Genomic DNA, 18,172 nt, shown 5'->3' on the forward strand with positions numbered 1-18,172 from the left:
TAACCACGTACAATAGATCATGCATGTCCTTAAGCTTGTTTAACCCATCAAATGAATTTTGTCAGTAGAACTAGTTAGATGTATCCGTCTTCATCTGTCAACAAAAGACAATGTTGATAGATAAGATCCCCTTAAGCTAACCCATCAAATAAATTTTGTCACTAGAACTAGTTAGATGTATCCGTCTTCATCTGTCAACAAAAGACAATGTTGATAGATAAGATCCTAACTGTTTTTTTCTTCTACAGGAGGTAGAACTTGGTCGGCCGCCCAAGCAGATGGAGTTATTTGAAAGGTGCTACAAAAAAAAGGAGAACGGCTGTTGGAGCAGACTGAGGGCGGCTGAGGTGGCGGTAAGTAGATTATTAATATTATTTTTTTTAGAAAAAAATAATTCCTGGTTAAAAGTAATAATAATTTTTTTTTATTTTGCAAGAGCCATTCTGGAACAGCCTCCAAAAGACCCCCTGCCCTCGAACTAGGACGATACGGATGTCGGTGAACAGAAGGGGTAAGATTAGGTTTTAATTTTTTTTTCATTTTTGTAATTAGATAATTTTTCATATTAATATAATATTTTTTCTTAATTATTCATGTTTTATAAGGTTTATTACATTCCATTATTTCATATTTAATTAATTAATTAAATTCATAAATATAATTAATTAAAAATCTATTAAATTAATTTAATTATATATTAAAATTTTATTAAAATATATAAATTTATTTATTTATTTTAATTTATTAAATATATGAATAAATTGTAAAATATAAATAACTTAAAAAATTAAAAAATTAGGAACAGTTTTAGTGATGGTAAAGAAATGTTACAAATTTAAATAAATGACCATTCCAAATATCATTACTAAAACAGTTCCAAACATATGTTCCTAAACTGCATTAACCGTTCCAAATACCATTGCTAAAATTATTTCAAATAAGTGTAGTGGCCGACCATTTCTAATACCATTGCTATTTCAGTTTTAAGTAGGTGTAAGGCCGCTCCTAATACCATTACTAAAACAGTTTTATATACGTGTTCTTAAATAAGACTAGCTGTTTCTAAAACCGTTTAAATTAAAAAAAATTATATTTTTTTGACAAATTCAATATTAGGAACGATGTTCATAAAGTGTTATAGTTCCCGTCCCAAATAGAACGATCTTGCTTGAACCGTTCCTAAAATTTTGTAATGCCATTTGTAAGGACGGATTTTCAACCGTTCCAAAAACCGCTCCAAATAAATTCAGCGTCCTACAAACCGTTCTAAAGACAAAAAAAAAAAAAAAATTGTTACTACCCGCTCCAAATCCCACTTTTTTTTGTAGTGTAAGCTATAGGAGTAAAATTGTATTTTTTTGTATTTTTTTTTTATGTTCCTCATGCCAGATCAGTAACAATAATTTTAAAAAAAATTAAAAAGCTTCAAATTAACTATATTAAATTTGTTATGTAGTTGATTCCGATTCGATCTGATCTCATGTTTCTTAGGCATCTGGCATCCCGTGACTATTACGCATAAACAGGGATCGAAACACGGTTTTGCCTAATACATTAAAAGCGCACTTACAGGCATGTAGGGATAAGGTCAACTTCAAATAAGGCGTGATGGAACCCATACTCCTATTTTTAAGCTTAATAATTAGTGCGCCAATCGTAATAAATAAAGATGCTAATAGAAATGTGCAGATTAATATATGGGATTAAATACATTTTGCCCCCTTCATTATTTTGAAAGCAGTGTTCATCCCCTAAACTAATAAATGTAATACTTACTCCCCCTACTTCTAAATATTTGGACAAAAATTGCCTTGTATTATACATATATTTGTGGTACAAATGGTTTTTAAAATATAAGGGTGAAGTATACCTCCCACATGCATCTGCATGTGAAAATGTATAAGAGTAGTTTGGTGGAAAAAAAAAAATTTGACTTACAAGAAATAATAAGATAATTTGGGGTAAAAAAGGATTCTTATTTAATTTTTTGGGCTAAAATCGGTGAATTTTAACGAATAAAGGAATCTATTCGTTAAATAAAAGCAAACGTCAGAAATAATAAATATAATTTTTCAAAATTATAAAAAATTTATATATAATTATTACCAAACTTTTACAGAGTGCAAGTGTAATTACCCCTTTTCTAAATGAATTTTCTTTTCAAAAGTGCTCCAAAACATGCACCGAAGCAGCTGCGTCTTCACTCCCCACGGCATTGATAGATGATGCGTACAAATAAAGTATCGAACCAACCGTTTTGCCTTCGTTATTTTATCATTTCTTTCGCCATCTCGAGATATAACTTCACCCTCACTTAACGCTATTTCTAAATTTAAATTAAAACTTTAAAATGTTAATATTTTATAATATTGAATTCACCTCTTTTTTTCCTCAAAGTAGATATTAAGAACTAATACAGTACATGATTTCAATTGAGATACTAGATTGACGTAGATGTCGTTGATATAGAATAAGAGGCGGAATAGGTATGTAATGAGCAATATTGTCCAGGCCAAATACAGATCCAAACCCTCACTTTTAAATAGGTCCGAACTACGTAATTTAAAATGACGGAGTCTGAATCGAATAATGTATCTTTTCTTATCTAGATCCAAATCTTCATCAGATCCCAATTCTCTTTGCGAACGGGAGAGTGCAAAAGCAAAAATACACTCCTGAAAGCTGGTTCACCATTTGTTTAAACTAAGTTCATTTAGATTAAAAGTTATAGGTAGTTTTTTTACACCAAATTATGTGACTTATTATAAAAATTCTAAATATAAATTATTTTTTCAAACACTTCAATTCCACTTTTTATTATTATTATTATTAATATTTTGTAATACTTCAAACTTTTACTAGTAGGTTATTTACAATTTATTCTCATTACAAAAATAGAATCGGTTGAAAACACCTTTTTCGTAGCAGTTCCACAACATGTCCAATCGCTACAAAACTATTGGAATAGGCAAAAGGGTAATTTCGTAAAAATTGTGTGGCCCAAATCCGTCTAAGGCCCAAAGCCCATCGCACTGGATGGCTAAAGCTTCTTTGGCCATATCAACTATCCAAGCCCACTTCCCTTACCCTGCCCACCAGTCCGATTCGCTACCACCTCTTTAAATATGTTGTCTCTTTCTCTCTCTCAGTCAAATCCTTAATCCTAATTCTCGAAGCCTCGATTCTCTTTCTCCTCTCTTCTCTTGTCTCAGGTTTTGGTTTCTCTTCTGTCGTTTCTCATTTCTCCCTTCACCGCCTCTTTTTTCGATCATCCCCTCCTGCCATTAATGGTTTGTCCCAATAAATATCTAGTTCTATTCTGATTCAAACAAAACTTGAAATGCTATACTCTAATATCTCATTTTTTATGCTTCCGACTAAAAGTTCTTAGTGAACTACCCCTTTGTGATTGATAAGTGATTTGAGTGGATCTGTGCCTAAGTGGCTCTCGGTTGAACTGTGGCTAAGTGACTCTCGGGTAATCTATGCCTTTGTGGCTCTGTGCTTTAAGCAACCATTAATTGGGTTGTAGGCCTTTGTGGCGAGTTGGATTTACAATCTTCGAATCTGGCTTTTTGAACCTAATTTTTATTTTTCTGTGTTTTTTTATTCCTTTAACTACTATATTTATTATAGTATAGATCTATTTGTATTTGCATAGATCTGTAATTATCTTTATTCTTTATTCTTTTATTGTTAAATAATTGTACATATAAGGGTTTCAAACCCATTTATGCTCTGTAATAGTTTGTTTAGAGTTGATTCTGGGCTACTACTGGTGGTTGATACCTAACAAATTTAATCTTTTCAAATTATTTACACCTAGAAAATATTAGTTGTGGGTTCCGGAGCTACAATTCTCGTTCTATTTTAATCACTAAACCATAGGATTTTTGTGGGTCACTATATAATAATTTTCTACTTGATATGTGTAAAGAGAATACCTCAAGTAAAATGATACGAAAAGAGATAAAGCGGCGAGCAGTTTGGCACGAAGCCTACCATGCCGACCTTAGGAAAAAGATCTACGAAGGAGGAGGTTGCCTTGGCATGGCTAGGATCATACGAAGCCTCCATAGTGGAGTAATACGGGAGCAATTTTGTCTATTCAAAGAGGAGGACTGAAAATGCATAAAAAAAGGTTATCATGTTCGAACTTTCAACCCGTATAGAACAATCTCTATTTTTTTATGGAGAGGGCTTTTTTTATGGGGTTTATAATTACATCTGGTTTTTTTTGCTATTTAATTAACACGGGTGAGTATTTAGTAATTTTTCTAAAACATAGGGGGTAATATGCAATTTTTCTATATTTAACCTCACATCATATATATATATATAATATTTATCTTCTTACAAGTACAAAAATATATATGAGAATATTAAATAACAAGCAAAAATAAAAATTTATTAAATTCTTTTGTTTACATTAGCATTTTCATCCAAACTCTAATGGAAATTAATAAAGTATAAATAGAGAATTTGCAAAAGGAATGTAAATGTGACTCTGAAACTTTTGAAGGAAAATGTTATTTTGGAAGGGTTTAGATATAATTAACCTTAGGAAAGGTAGATATGATTCATTTATTACATTTATTTTTTCAAAAAAAACAAACTCACCTTCAGAATAAACGATTCAGTAAGTAACAAACTGAAATGGGCCCAACTAGAAAGAAAAAAAAACGGCCCAAAGGGCTCTTAAAACTCCCCACGCGGCCCAAAGAAACACATGTCATTTATGAAATTCGAGGATCCAAATACTGGAAGCGCAACAAACTTTTCTGACTTCTCTGAAGCCGGCGTATTGAGCCAAAGCATGAAATTCCATTTCTGTCCTCTCCTTCCCACCCGGGTTAACGGCTAACATGATGACATCAGCGTGGGCCGCCCGCCTGAAAGCCGGCCCACTGTTCTGGTCCTCCGGGAGAATGATCTCGGCAATAATCATTTTTCCATTATCCGGAAGTGCGTCGTAGCAGTTCTTCAAAAGCTTCTGGCAGTGCGCGTCGCTCCAGTCGTGGCAAATCCACTGTAATGGCCGAACCCGTAGTTTCATCTCTTCAGAGTAGCAAAATGGGCATTTACAGCTTTTCTTTCTTATGCTTTTATTTTTAATTTTATATAAATTTTCGTGTGAAATATTATTTGAAGTTAATAATTAAATATATCGAAAAAATATTAAAATTTACCTTCATAAAAATGGCGTCGGCTTTGGGCACACTCACAAACATGTCGCCGCCAATATGCTCCACTCCTGCAAGACTTTCCAAACTTTATAACACTAAAAAGTTGTCTATTCATCTTCTTTTTTTAAAAAAAAATAGAATTAAGTTTATTATACTTTTACTATATTCGAAATTCAATTAAGTACAGTAATATTTTCTATTAAATTCAAAAAGATAAATTAAAAATTATATGTAATTACACAAACATTATTTATCTTTTTATAAAATTACAGGTATATACCTTAAGTGAGTTTTACTGTAATGTATCTCAAAGGTTATTTATATAAAATTTTACAGTTGAATATGAGATGTACTTGTAATTACAACTTTAACTTCAACGAGTATACTTCTAATCTATAATCTATATTATATATAAAAAAAATAAAAATTCTTACAAGCGATGGTTAGAACACCGCGACACTAATTTTATTGTTATGCAAATAATATTCTTAAGTTGATTTTCTTTTCTTTTCTTTTTTTTGGCTGCTTTTTCTTTTTTAGAAATATGATGTGTTGGTTTATATAAATTTTTTGCTTATTCATAATATATTTTAAAATATAAAATATTATTTATTATATGCACACAGAGACGACGTGGCACAGTGACTAGTAACATAAAATAGAAAGGCCTTCCACACTCATAAGCGGTGTCAGTGATACTGTCACAAACTTTTAAATATGACAATTATAACTCTAATTAGATAATTTTAATAATTAATTGTAATTTTTTTTACTAACTCTATGTCATTTCAACACCACTAAAATAATTCTTTTATTGTGTCAATGATACCCTAAGTAAGTTTTGTTTTTCTTTTTTTATAATTCTTTTAAAATATAATTTATTTGTTTATATTTTTTATTTTTTTAATATATGTTACAAAGTAAAAAAAGGATTTATTATATGCATATTGAGATGATGTGACACGACCGTTAATTTTAAAAATGGCATGAAATATTATGTAATTATACCTAATTTCAAGTGTTAATTTACCCTACAGTGTAAAATGGTAAATAAGTGAATGTACCCGGAAAAGATGGAGCATCTTGAATGACATGGGGCAAGTCAAAGTTGATGCCCTTAATGGCCGGGTACTTGGATAGGATCATCCTAAGCGAAGCTCCGATGCCACCACCCACATCCACCAGCGACTTCACCCCCTCAAACCCTTTGTATTTTTCAAGTATTTGCTTCATGAATATGGTGGACTGTTCGTACATTGCTTGGTTGAATACCCTGTTGAATCGCGGATCCACAGCTGGGTATTCGAACGCGTTCATGCCGTATGCTCTATTGAACGGGATTCCTCCCTCCAAAACGGTATCTTTTAGATGATACCTACCGAAAAAAGGCTAAAACAGTTGAAAATATATATACTTGTGGTGTGATTGATTTCTGCATATAGCATTGTACCAATTGGATTTTCTATTGTAATTCATACTACATTTTTTATATATAGAGATGATGTGTATAAAATCTTTCTGTCGATAGAATTAATAATGGATTTTTATACACTTGCGGGATTAGATGTGAAATGAAGCAGAAGATGCAACGTGAATTGCAATAAAAAATTCATTTAGCTTTTCCAAACTATAAATACAACACAAGTTGTATAATATATGGACAACTAAACGAGGTATATTTGATGGATATGCATAATTAATTTATTATTAACTTATTGAAATCAAATAATTTTTTTTAACAAAACTATCGTCATGATAATGATGAAGATATATATTAACGCGTGAAGACGTATGAAAATAATTTGATCATTAAAAAATATATTTAACTTATAATAAATTAATAATAAATATTAAAAGGTGTTGCTTGCGTTTTTTCCAAATTTTCCAGGGGTTGATGAACGCCAGTTGTTTATTCAACAAAAATGAGCGAATTCCGAGAGATAGCTACACATCACTTACCAGGACTCCATCAAAACCTTGTCCTGAAGCATGAGCGCAACGGGGGCCACGGAAACCCCATCCTCATTCCTGGTCAGGAACTTGCACACCGGCGCAAGAGAGTAAAGCCGCTCCACGCCGCCGTCTGGAAGCGGTTTCACGCTGCAGTGCACGACGGAGTATGCGGCAAGGAGGCGGGCTGCTTCGGTTTTCAGTTGGAAGTTGAGCTGCGAGTTGGGAGGGAGAAGCAGAAGCTCCTGGACCAGCTTTTTTAATGAGCTCGAGGAGATCCAGCTCTATGGCGGATTTGAGTACCATGGGGAGCACAGAAGCAGAAGCTAGCTCCATGGCGTATAAGAAAGCCTCTTCTTCCTCGGACCGATCCGCCATTGAAGCTGTGGGTATTTCAGTTTTGATGGAAAGAGACAATGGTAAAGTTTAACAAGCTGGTCAGCTTTTTGTAAGCCAAAAGCTTGATCGTGGAGGAGAAATAAATAGGGAAAATTATTTTTAAATTGTAAAAAAAAAAAAATTATGAAAAATGTGCATTTTAAAGAGTGTTAAATTATAGGCAAAGTTGGGATTTGAAATCCCAAGTTTGGCCATGATTTTTTTCAAAAAAAAATCATCTAAAACAGATCTGGGATTGCACAACACCCAGATCTGTTTGTCATTTTTTTATAATAAAAGGGTAAATTACATAATACTCCTTGTATTCTAAGAAAATAGCGTAAAATCTCTTGTATTATATTTATAGACAAAAAAATCCTATGCTATTTAAAAGGAAGCAAAGTACCCATCTTCGTTAGAAATTAACGGAGAGTGCGTGTCACCCGCCTAAAATGCTTGAGCTAATTAATTTATGGATTGGATTCATTAATTAGTGGAGATCAACTATAATTAATTAATTGGACTAATTTATTTGAGCTTGATGAATAAATTAGATTTATTAATTGAGTATATTTGAGCTTGTTTATATTTAATTAGATTAAATATATACATGGATGTTTTATTGCGTATTTATTTAATGGGATAAATAATAAATTTTATGGATTAAAAATTGAACTTGATTAATTTATTGAACAAATTAAAATAAATTCAATCAAAATAGCCACAATCGGCAAGAACACTCTCTATATTTTTACGGAGAGGGCTTTATTTATAGGATTTATAATTACACCTGGTCTTTTTTTGCTATTTAATTGACATAGGTAAGTATATAGTAATTTTTCTAAAATATAGGGGGTAATATGCAATTTTTCCTAAATTTAACCTCACTTCATAGATATATAATACTTATCTTCTTATAAGTATAAAAATATATATTAGAATGTTAAATAAGAAGTAAAATTAAAATTTTATTAAATTCTTTTATTTACATTAGCATTTTCATCTAAACTCTGATGAAAATGAATCAAAGATAAATAGGGAATTTGCCGAAGGAATGTAAATGTGACTCTGAAACTTTTGAAGGAAAATGTTATTTTGGAAGGGTTTAAATATAATTAAGCATAGGAAATGTAAATGTGATTAATTTATTACATTTATTTTTCCAAAAAACAAACAAACTCACTTAAATTAAACAAAAGTTAAGAATTAACGATTTAGTAGGTAGCAAACTGAAATGGGCCCAACTAGAGACCAACGGCCCAAAGATCTCTTAAAACTCCCCACGCGGCCCAAACAAACACATCTCATTTATGAAATTCGATGATCCAACTACCGGAAACGCAACAAACTTTTGTGACTTCTCTGAAGCATGAAATTCCACTTCTGTCCTCTCCTTCCCACCCGGGTTAACGGCTAACATGATGACATCGGCGTGGGCCGCCTGCCTGAAATCCGGCCCACTCTCCGGGAGAATTATGTCGGCTATGATCACTTTTCCATAATTCGTACTACATTTTCTATGTATAGAGATTGTGTGTATAAAATCTTTCTTTAGATAGAATTAATGACGAATTTTTGTATACTTGCGGGGTTAGATGTGAAATGAAGCAGAAGATGCAACATGAATTGCAATAAAAAATTCATTTAATTTTTCCAAACTATAAATACAACACAACTTGTATAATATATGGACAACTAAACGAGGTATATTTGATGGATATGCGTAATTTAAATTATATTTATTTAATTAAATAAATAAATAATCAAAACTGAAAAATATAATCTATACTAATACAAAAAAAAAAAAATAAAGAACCATCTACACTCACAAACAGCGATTAATGACATCATCGTACTAATTTTTTACAAAATAAAAATGCTTTTCGATTAATAAGATAACTAATATATTCAACCTTTTAAATTTTACATCAACTCATAAATTAATCTTTTTAAAAAAATATAATGTATTTATTTATATATTTTATTTCTGCATATACTATATTTAAAAAAAAAATTATTTATTATATGCACGCAAGAATAATGTACCACAACGACTAGTTTTTTAAAGGAACACCCTTCCACTGAGGTTTATAATTACACGTAAACCATATATGGTTTGAAAAATTACATCTAATATCCTGAGATTTATTCCGTGTAACAAGTAGATTCCCCCATTAGCGAAAATTCACTGAATTTTTTTATATTAAAAAAATTGAATGAAAATTAATATTTACCCCCAATTGATATATTACTGATTTATTGCAAATCAAACAACTTTTTTTTGACGAAACTATCCTCATGATAACAATGAAGATATACCTCCTTTATGTATATTAACGTGTGAAGAACGAGGACGAAAATAATTTGATTATTAAAAAATTTATTTAACTTGTAATAAATTAATAATAAATATTGAAAGGTGTTGCTTGCGGTGTTTATTTAACAAAAATGAGTGATATTCCAGAGATAGCTACACATCACTTACCATGACTCCATCAAAACCTTGTCCTGAATCAAGAGCGCAAACGGGGCCAGGGAAACCCCATCCTCATTCCTGGTCAGGAACTTGCAGACCGGCGCAAGAGAGTAGAGCCGCTCCACGCCGCCGTCTGGAAGCGGTTTCAGGCTGCAGCGGACGACGGAGTATGCGGCAAGGAGGCGGAGCATCCTATCTATCATGGTGGCTGCGTCGGGGTTTTTGGTTGGAAGTTGAGCTGCGAGTTGGGAGGGAGAAACAGAAGCTCCTGGACCAGCTTTTTTAATGAGCTCGAGGAGATCCAGCTCTATGGCGGATTTGAGTACCATGGGGAGCACAGAAGCAGAAGCTAGCTCCATGGCGAATAAGAAAGCCTCTTCTTCCTCGGACCGATCCGCCATTGAAGCTGTGGGTATTTGAATTTTGATGGAAAGAGACATTGGTAAAGTTTAATAAGCTGGTCAGCTTTTCTGTAAGCGAAAAGCTTGATCGTGGAGGAGAAATAAACAGGGAAAATTATTTTTAATATTTAAAACAAATAAAATTATGAAAAATGTGCATTTTAAAAAGTGTTGAAATTTTAGACAAAGTTGGGATTTGAAATCCCAGGTTTTGCCATGGTTTTCTTTTTATCACTTTCATTTTTTTTTTAATAAAAAGAGTAAATTGCATAACAGCCCCTGTATTTTAAGAAAGTAGCGTAAAATCTCCAGTGCTATATTAATAGGCCAAAAAATCCTATGCTATTTAAAAGGCAACAAAGTAACCCTTTTCGTTAGAAATTAATGGAGAATGCATGTCACACACCTAAAATGCTTGAGCTAATTAATTTATGGATTTAATTCATTAATTAATTAATATGGGCTTTTAATTAATGGATTGGATTCATTAATTAGTGGAGATGAGCTATAATTAATTAATTGGACAAATTAATTATTTGGGCTTGATGAATAAATTAGATTTATTAATTGAGTATAGTTGAGCTTGTTTATATATAATTAGATTAAATATATACATGGATTTTCTATTACGTATTTATTTAATGGGATTAAATAATAAATTCTATGAATTAAAATTGAACTTGATTAATTTGTTGAATAAAATTAAAATAAACTCAATCCAAAAGCCTCAATCGGCGAGAGTTAGTCACCAAGTGGCCTCTTTTTGCAACCACATCACCCAAAATTGTGAGGTGTTAGTTTTGCAATTTGAGAATTTGATAGAGAGAAAGAGAGAGATTTGGTTGCTGAATTTTGGAATTGGATTCCATGATACACATAACTCTCTAATCAAATGTATACCCCTTGATCGGAATTTTATATGCTTTTATAGCATGATTTTTAATTTTTCGCACTTTCGCCACGCTTCCCGGGCCGATCCGCTCCCTGCAAGATTCATGGTAAAGTGCAAACTTCGCAAAATTCAGATGGTAAGTTGATAAAAAAAAAAAATTAGATGCTAAAGTGTAAAAATGGGTATAGTTCGGATTGCAAAATTACTCTTTTAGATAATCCTATATTGGTTTTGAATATCCCTTTGTAGCATCCAATTGCACCCAGTGGCCTCATCATACTTGCACGCAACTTTTTAAGTTTTGGTTTGCTCTCAACCACATAATATTCTTGCCTTGCAAACCGCACCGAGAAATCTTATACACTCGCTTTCAAGTGCGTTTTACTCTTGAAAATATAAATATAAAAAGAGGAACGTAATGGATATTTTAAAAAAATAAGAAAAAAGGGAGGTAGGTGGTGATGAGAATGTATAGTCTTCAGTCTTGTGGATGAGATGGAAAATTTTCTAATGGTGACAATGAGATTATGTGTATATACATACTCAGCAGGGATTGTATTATATATGTGCTTATTTACATATTTAAAATAGGATTTATTTTAAACCTGTTATTTAAAAAAAATATAGTCATAGTACTTTTAGAAGGTGCTGCATTATATACTCACGGAAACCCATGCTACAATAACTAATATATACATTTTCAAAAGAGTATTAAAATTAGTTCATAAACTCGTCTGATTGGATTCAAATTTATGATTTATTTTTTCTAAGATAAGGTATCAGGTTACTTAATCTTTCCTACCTAACCAAATAATATAACATCTATAGAATCTATTAGATAAAGTCGATTGGTTGGTTTAATTATTATCACGGATAATGTTTTAAAATTCATCTGAGTACTTCCCTACCTAACCAAATAAATGAACATCTACAGAATCTACATGTTTTTTTTAGATAAATCAATTGGTTGGTTTGATTATTATCCGGGGTAATATTTTAGAATTAGATCAAATCAGTGTTAGAATGGATGAACAAAAATCAATTAGATTTAATTATTTGTCACTTGTTAATCTTTAACAAATAATATTAAATAGATAAATACGGTAAGAATTAATCAAGTTGGCTTTGCGCATTTTGTCGTGCTTACCACTAACGTTTAATGGGATTTTAATATCACTATGAAACACCTGTGGACCGAAAGGTTAACCCGTGAAATGGGTTGTGCATAATTTGGCAGTTATGAAACCAACTTTTGAGGATCGATCTAAAATGTTCCAAGTCGAGGACCTCAAGACAGGCATAGGGGGTCCTATAGAGACTTGTAATAAGTACTGCAATCGTGTTTGTCGGCATGAGACGTAGATCATCTGTGCAGTTTTAGTGGGTTAGTCGGCAAGGTAGGCAACTGACTGAACTGACTTGCGAGAAGCGTCATATACAAGCCTCTTAAGACTTGGTAGGTATGACTAGGATTTTCAGTTCCGATAGTACGAGATTAATTCTCGAACTTGAGAAATCATGATAGTCACGTACATACAAAAATTGTATATTAGATATGGTGAGTAGTGCCTATGCCTTGAGCCATGGCTATCATAAGTCTTATATAATACAGTCGGATTATGTAATAAGTAGGATGAAGCTTAAAGAAGAATCTGTTCCCTTTTAATAGACCCTTGCCTGTTGCCAACCTAGAAAGAAAGCAATAAATTATGTGGGCTATTACATTATAAATACATATATGTTTTCTAGAGGAGCCACGTCCAATACAATTATGCAATTAATTGATAATATTTAAAAATTTTAATTCATTAGTAAATAAATTATAGCGTCAAACTTTAATTATATTAAGACTTAACGGGAGTGAACTGGAGATTTATTAAAGTTTTGGGGTCAAATTTAATAAATTTAAAAGATTTATTTGTGATTAGTATAAAAGTTATTATATATATAGGATAAATTACAACAACCTTCTCTAAGATTTGGTATAATTATGAATACCTCCTCGTTGTTTGAAAACTTACCGATATTCTCCAATTTTAACGGCCAACTAACAATTGACCCCTTCCGTTAGGTTTCTATCCACTTTCTATAATAAACTGACCAAAATGCACTTGTGAATTAAAAATTTAAATTTTATTTATTTTTTAAAATAATATTTTTTTTATGAATTAAGTGGATAATATTTTTATATTTTGAAAAAAAATTTCTATCCATCCCGTTTTTTTATAAATTTTTATTTTTTAAAAAGAACAAAAAAAATACAATAAGGACAAAGTTGACAATTCCATACCTCCATCCAAGGGTTGTATAATTTTATCAAATATCAGGGGGTATCTATAATTTTTCAAACAACGAGAAGTATTCATAATTATGTCAAATTTCAGGAGATATTATTGTAATTTACCCTACATATATATATATATATAAATAGAGAGATGGGGATTAAATTGAGCATTACGTGGCTGTCTAATTGCATAATTGTATTGGACAAAGCCATCACCCCTTTACAAAACATATACGAATATAATAATTTTACTATATATAGAGAGATATATATAATGTAATAGACCCACACACAGTCGCCAACACACAGATTGCTTCGAACAATTTATTACTTTTTCCGAAGTTGGAAACAGGTAAGGGTTCAGACAAAGCAATAATTAAACAAAAAATTCAGACTTATAACGATACCAAACTGAAATTCCAAACACATCTCACTTATGAAATTCCATGATCCAAATATTGAAAGCAGAGCACACTTTTATGACTTCTCTGAAGCCCGCGTATTGGGCCAAGCTCTGAAATTCCTTTTCTGACCTCTCCTTCCCACCCGGGTTTAAGGCTAACATGATGACATCGCCGTGGGCCACCCGCTTGAAAGCCGGCCCACTGTTCGGGTCCTCCGGGAAAATGCTGTCCGCGATGATCACTTTTCCATTATCCGGAAGTGCGTCATAGCAGTTCTTCAACAGCTTCTGGCAGTGCGCGTCGCTCCAGTCGTGGCAAATCCACTGCAATGGCCAAAACCGTAATTTCAGAGTTGCAAAATGGTCATTTACAGCTTTTCTTTCTTATGTTTTGTATAAGTTTTCATTTTCTTTTACCCGAGTTGGGTTGTTCCGCTGAGGACTTTCAATAAAATACAAATAAACAAACATGATTTTAATTTAATTATTATTTCAAAAATTCAAACTCAATATAAAAATACACTAGTAAAAGAAATTCACCTTCATAAAAATCGCGTCGGCTTTGGGCACACTCACAAACATGTCGCCGCCGACATGCTCCACTCCTGCAAGACTTTCCAAACTTTATAACACTAAAACTTGTCTATTCATCTTCTTTTTTTAAAAAAATAGAATTAAATTTATTATATTTTTACTATATTCGGAATCTAATTAAGTACAGTAATATTTTCTATTAAATTCAAATGTATTAATTTAAAGATAAATTAAAAATTATGTTCAATTACGCAAACGTTATTTACCTTTTTATACAATTACAGTTATATACCTTAAGAGAGTTTTACTGTAATGTATCTCAAAGGTTATTTATATAAAATTTTACTATTGAATTTGAAATGTAGTTGCAATTACAACTTTAACGAGAGTACTCCTAATCTATAATATATACTATATAACAAGAAAAAACTTTTTTTTCTTACAAATGATGATTAGGACATCGCGACACGAATTTTATTGCTATGTCAATAATACCCTTAAGATGATTTTTTTTTTTTGCTTTTTCTTTTTTAGAAATATGATGTGTTGGTTTATATATATTTTTTGCTTATTCATAATATATTTTAAAACGTAAAATATTATTTATTATATGAACACAGAGACAATGTAGTACGACGGCTAGTAACATAAAAAAGAAAGGCCTTCTATATTCATAAGCGGTGTCAGTGATACTGTGCACAAACTTTTAAATATGACAATTATAACCCTAATTAGATAATTTTAACAATTAATTGTAACTTTTTTTTACTAATTCCATGTTATTTCAACACCACTACAATAATTCTTTTGTTGTGTCGATGATACCCCAAGTTGATTTTTGTTTTTTTATAATTCTTTTAAAATATAATTTATTTGTTTATATTTTTTATTTTATTTATAATATATTTCACAAAGTAAAAAAGTATTTATCATATGCATACTGGGATGACGTGACACGACCGTTAATTTTAAAAATGGTATCAAATATTATGTAATTATACCTAATTTCAAGTGTTGATTTAGCCTACAGTGTAAAATGGTAAATAAGTGAATGTACCCGGAAAAGATGGAGCATCTTGAATGACATGGGGCAAGTCAAAGTTGATGCCCTTAATGGTGGGGTACTTGGATAGGATCATTTTAAGCGAAGCTCCGATGCCACCACCCACATCCACCAGCGATTTCACCCCCTCAAACCCTTTGTATTTTTCAAGTATTTGCTTCATGAATATGGTGGACTGTTCGTACATTGCCCGGTTGAATACCTTGTTGAATCGCGGATCCGTGGCCGGGTATTCGAACGCGCTCATGCCGTAAGCTCTGTTGAACGGGATTCCTCCCTCCAGAACTGTATCTTTTATATGATACCTATCGAACAAGTCGAAAATATATACTTGTGATGTGATTGATTATTGTACGCAACATTCGTGCCAGTTGGATTTTCTATTACAATTTATATTACATTTTTTATATCATTTCATATATAGAGGTTGTGTGTATGAAATATTTTTTAGATAAAATTGATAATATAAGTTTTGTATACATGGCGTGTGCGAAATAAAAAAAAAAAAGATCCATTAGAGAGCATTCATTTGATTTACTAATATTAACAAAAAGAAAAATTGAATCAAAATTGATATTTATTTTCAATTGATTTATTACTAACTTATTGCAAATTAAATAAATTTTTTGGGAGGTAAATATAAATTCTTATCTGTTTTCTTTTGTTAAAATTGGCAAATTAGGAAAACTTTCACTAATAAATGAACTTATGTGTTAGACGGAAAATTTCGGAGGTTAGATCTAATTTTTAAAATCATAGAACGCTTACATTTAACTACACAAAATCTCAAGAGAAAGGAGTATAAGAGGGGGGAGTATAACTATCCCTATTTTAAACTAATGGAACAAAAATGCATTTAATGATTAATGGAAGAAACATGCTCGATAATTTAAAATAATATTGATTTAATCAAATAAAACAGAAATTAAATAATTTATCAAAAATATTAAAATGTAATAATTCTAAATATTTTAATTAATAATATCACGACAACTAAAAATAATAATAGTAACTACTTATACTTATTAAGTGAGAACATCAATTTAATATATTATTTGTCAAATCTTTTAATTTATAGAATTTTTAATATTTAACTTAATTATTTATTATTTGTCCCACGGCCCACATTGATCATTCTTTTCAATTTTTACTAACTCTTTACAACCTTTTTTTTTAATTACAATATTTTTAATTTCTTTAATTAAAATATTTTTTCAGAAGTATATCTTATATTTTTAAAAAATTTATTAAGTTATATATATCGATTTGAGTGTGCCACACAGACTAGTATTTAATAAACAACATAAAGGAAATTTCAATGTTAATAAATAAATATAGAAACATATATAATTATGTTGTTAAAAAGATAAAATATCATAAGATATTTTCATCGATCAGTATTTATATCACGACAATCCGATATCAAAATATAAGATTAATTATAATACTAGTTTTATTTTTTATAATAACTAATAATAATATCATATTTTAAAAAAATATAGTAAAATTATCCTAATGTTAGTTCCATAATTTAAAGAAATAATAGAAAATATTGTAAAGCTATTCCAAAAATATTCCAATTTTTTTACGGTGAAATTAACTTTTCAAATTTATCTTGGACTTATATTAATTAATTTAGAAAATATGAACTCCTGTTGCAAATTAACTTACACGTCAGGGACCAAAATTATAATTTTCTGCCACCGAAACAGTTATCTATGCGTAGATGAACGCCAGGTGTTTGTTCAACAAAAATGAGCGATATTCGAGAGATAACTACACATCACTTACCAGGACTCCATGAAAACCTTGTCCTGAAGCATGAGCGCAACCGGGGCCACGGAAACCCCATCCTCATTCCTGGTCAGGAACTTGCACACCGGCGCAAGAGAGTAGAGCCGCTCCACGCCGCCGTCTGGAAGCGGTTTCAGGCTGCAGCGGACGACGGAGTATGCGGCAAGGAGGCGGAGCATCCTATCTATCATGGTGGCTGCGTCGGGGTTTTTGGTTGGAAGTTGAGCTGCGAGTTGGGAGGGAGAAACAGAAGCTCCTGGACCAGCTTTTTTAATGAGCTCGAGGAGATCCAGCTCTATGGCGGATTTGAGTACCATGGGGAGCGCAGAAGCAGAAGCTAGCTCCATGGCGTATAAGAAAGCCTCTTCTTCCTCGGACTGATCCGCCATCGAAGCGGTGGGTATCTGAGTTTTGATGGAAAGAGACATTAGTAAAGTTTAATAAGCAGGTGGGGTTGTTTTTACGTGAAAAGTTTGATCGTGGAGGAGAAATAAATAAACAAGTGGAGGCGGCGCCCGACACTTGGGGGTTGGTGGTTCACAGCTTTGAAAAAATAATTAGATTATTCAAAAAAAAAAAATTATTAGACCTGCAATAAGTCTTTAAAACGATTGAGACTAAATATAAATTTTAATATATTTTTATTAATATCAGTATTTTAATCGGATATATAAAAATAAATGTTAGAAATTTTAACTATAACCTAAAGTGCACCAAACTCTCCAGTGTAATTATCCTCGAATAATTATATCATATGTGTTGCCTAATGTGTGCCCTGATTTTTAAGTATTTGTTAACCTGAGTTGCATTC

At 31.6% G+C, this 18,172-nt stretch overlaps 3 protein-coding genes across 3 annotated transcripts; all 3 read right to left on the reverse strand.

Annotated features, from left to right (window-relative positions):
- On the reverse strand, positions 4,528 to 7,628 carry LOC105166792 (caffeic acid 3-O-methyltransferase-like). The gene is given in 5 exon segments (XM_011086277.2): positions 4,528 to 5,029; positions 5,190 to 5,254; positions 6,251 to 6,561; positions 7,146 to 7,319; positions 7,321 to 7,628. Coding segments are annotated over 5 exon segments (1,041 nt in total). The 5' UTR covers positions 7,515 to 7,628; the 3' UTR covers positions 4,528 to 4,732.
- On the reverse strand, positions 9,981 to 10,406 carry LOC105166791 (caffeic acid 3-O-methyltransferase-like). The gene has a single exon (XM_011086276.1). It carries the CDS (start codon positions 10,389 to 10,391, stop codon positions 9,996 to 9,998), a length of 396 nt encoding a protein of 131 aa, XP_011084578.1. The 5' UTR covers positions 10,392 to 10,406; the 3' UTR covers positions 9,981 to 9,995.
- On the reverse strand, positions 13,876 to 17,834 carry LOC105166793 (caffeic acid 3-O-methyltransferase). Its single transcript, XM_011086278.2, has 4 exons — positions 17,359 to 17,834; positions 15,562 to 15,872; positions 14,511 to 14,575; positions 13,876 to 14,294 (listed from the first exon to the last, which is right to left on the reverse strand). The coding sequence occupies exons 1-4, from the start codon at positions 17,787 to 17,789 to the stop codon at positions 13,998 to 14,000; spliced, it is 1,104 nt and encodes a 367-aa protein (XP_011084580.1). The 5' UTR covers positions 17,790 to 17,834; the 3' UTR covers positions 13,876 to 13,997.

This window comes from Sesamum indicum, linkage group LG7, assembly GCF_000512975.1.
Source record: "Sesamum indicum cultivar Zhongzhi No. 13 linkage group LG7, S_indicum_v1.0, whole genome shotgun sequence".
Lineage (NCBI taxonomy): Eukaryota > Viridiplantae > Streptophyta > Magnoliopsida > Lamiales > Pedaliaceae > Sesamum > Sesamum indicum.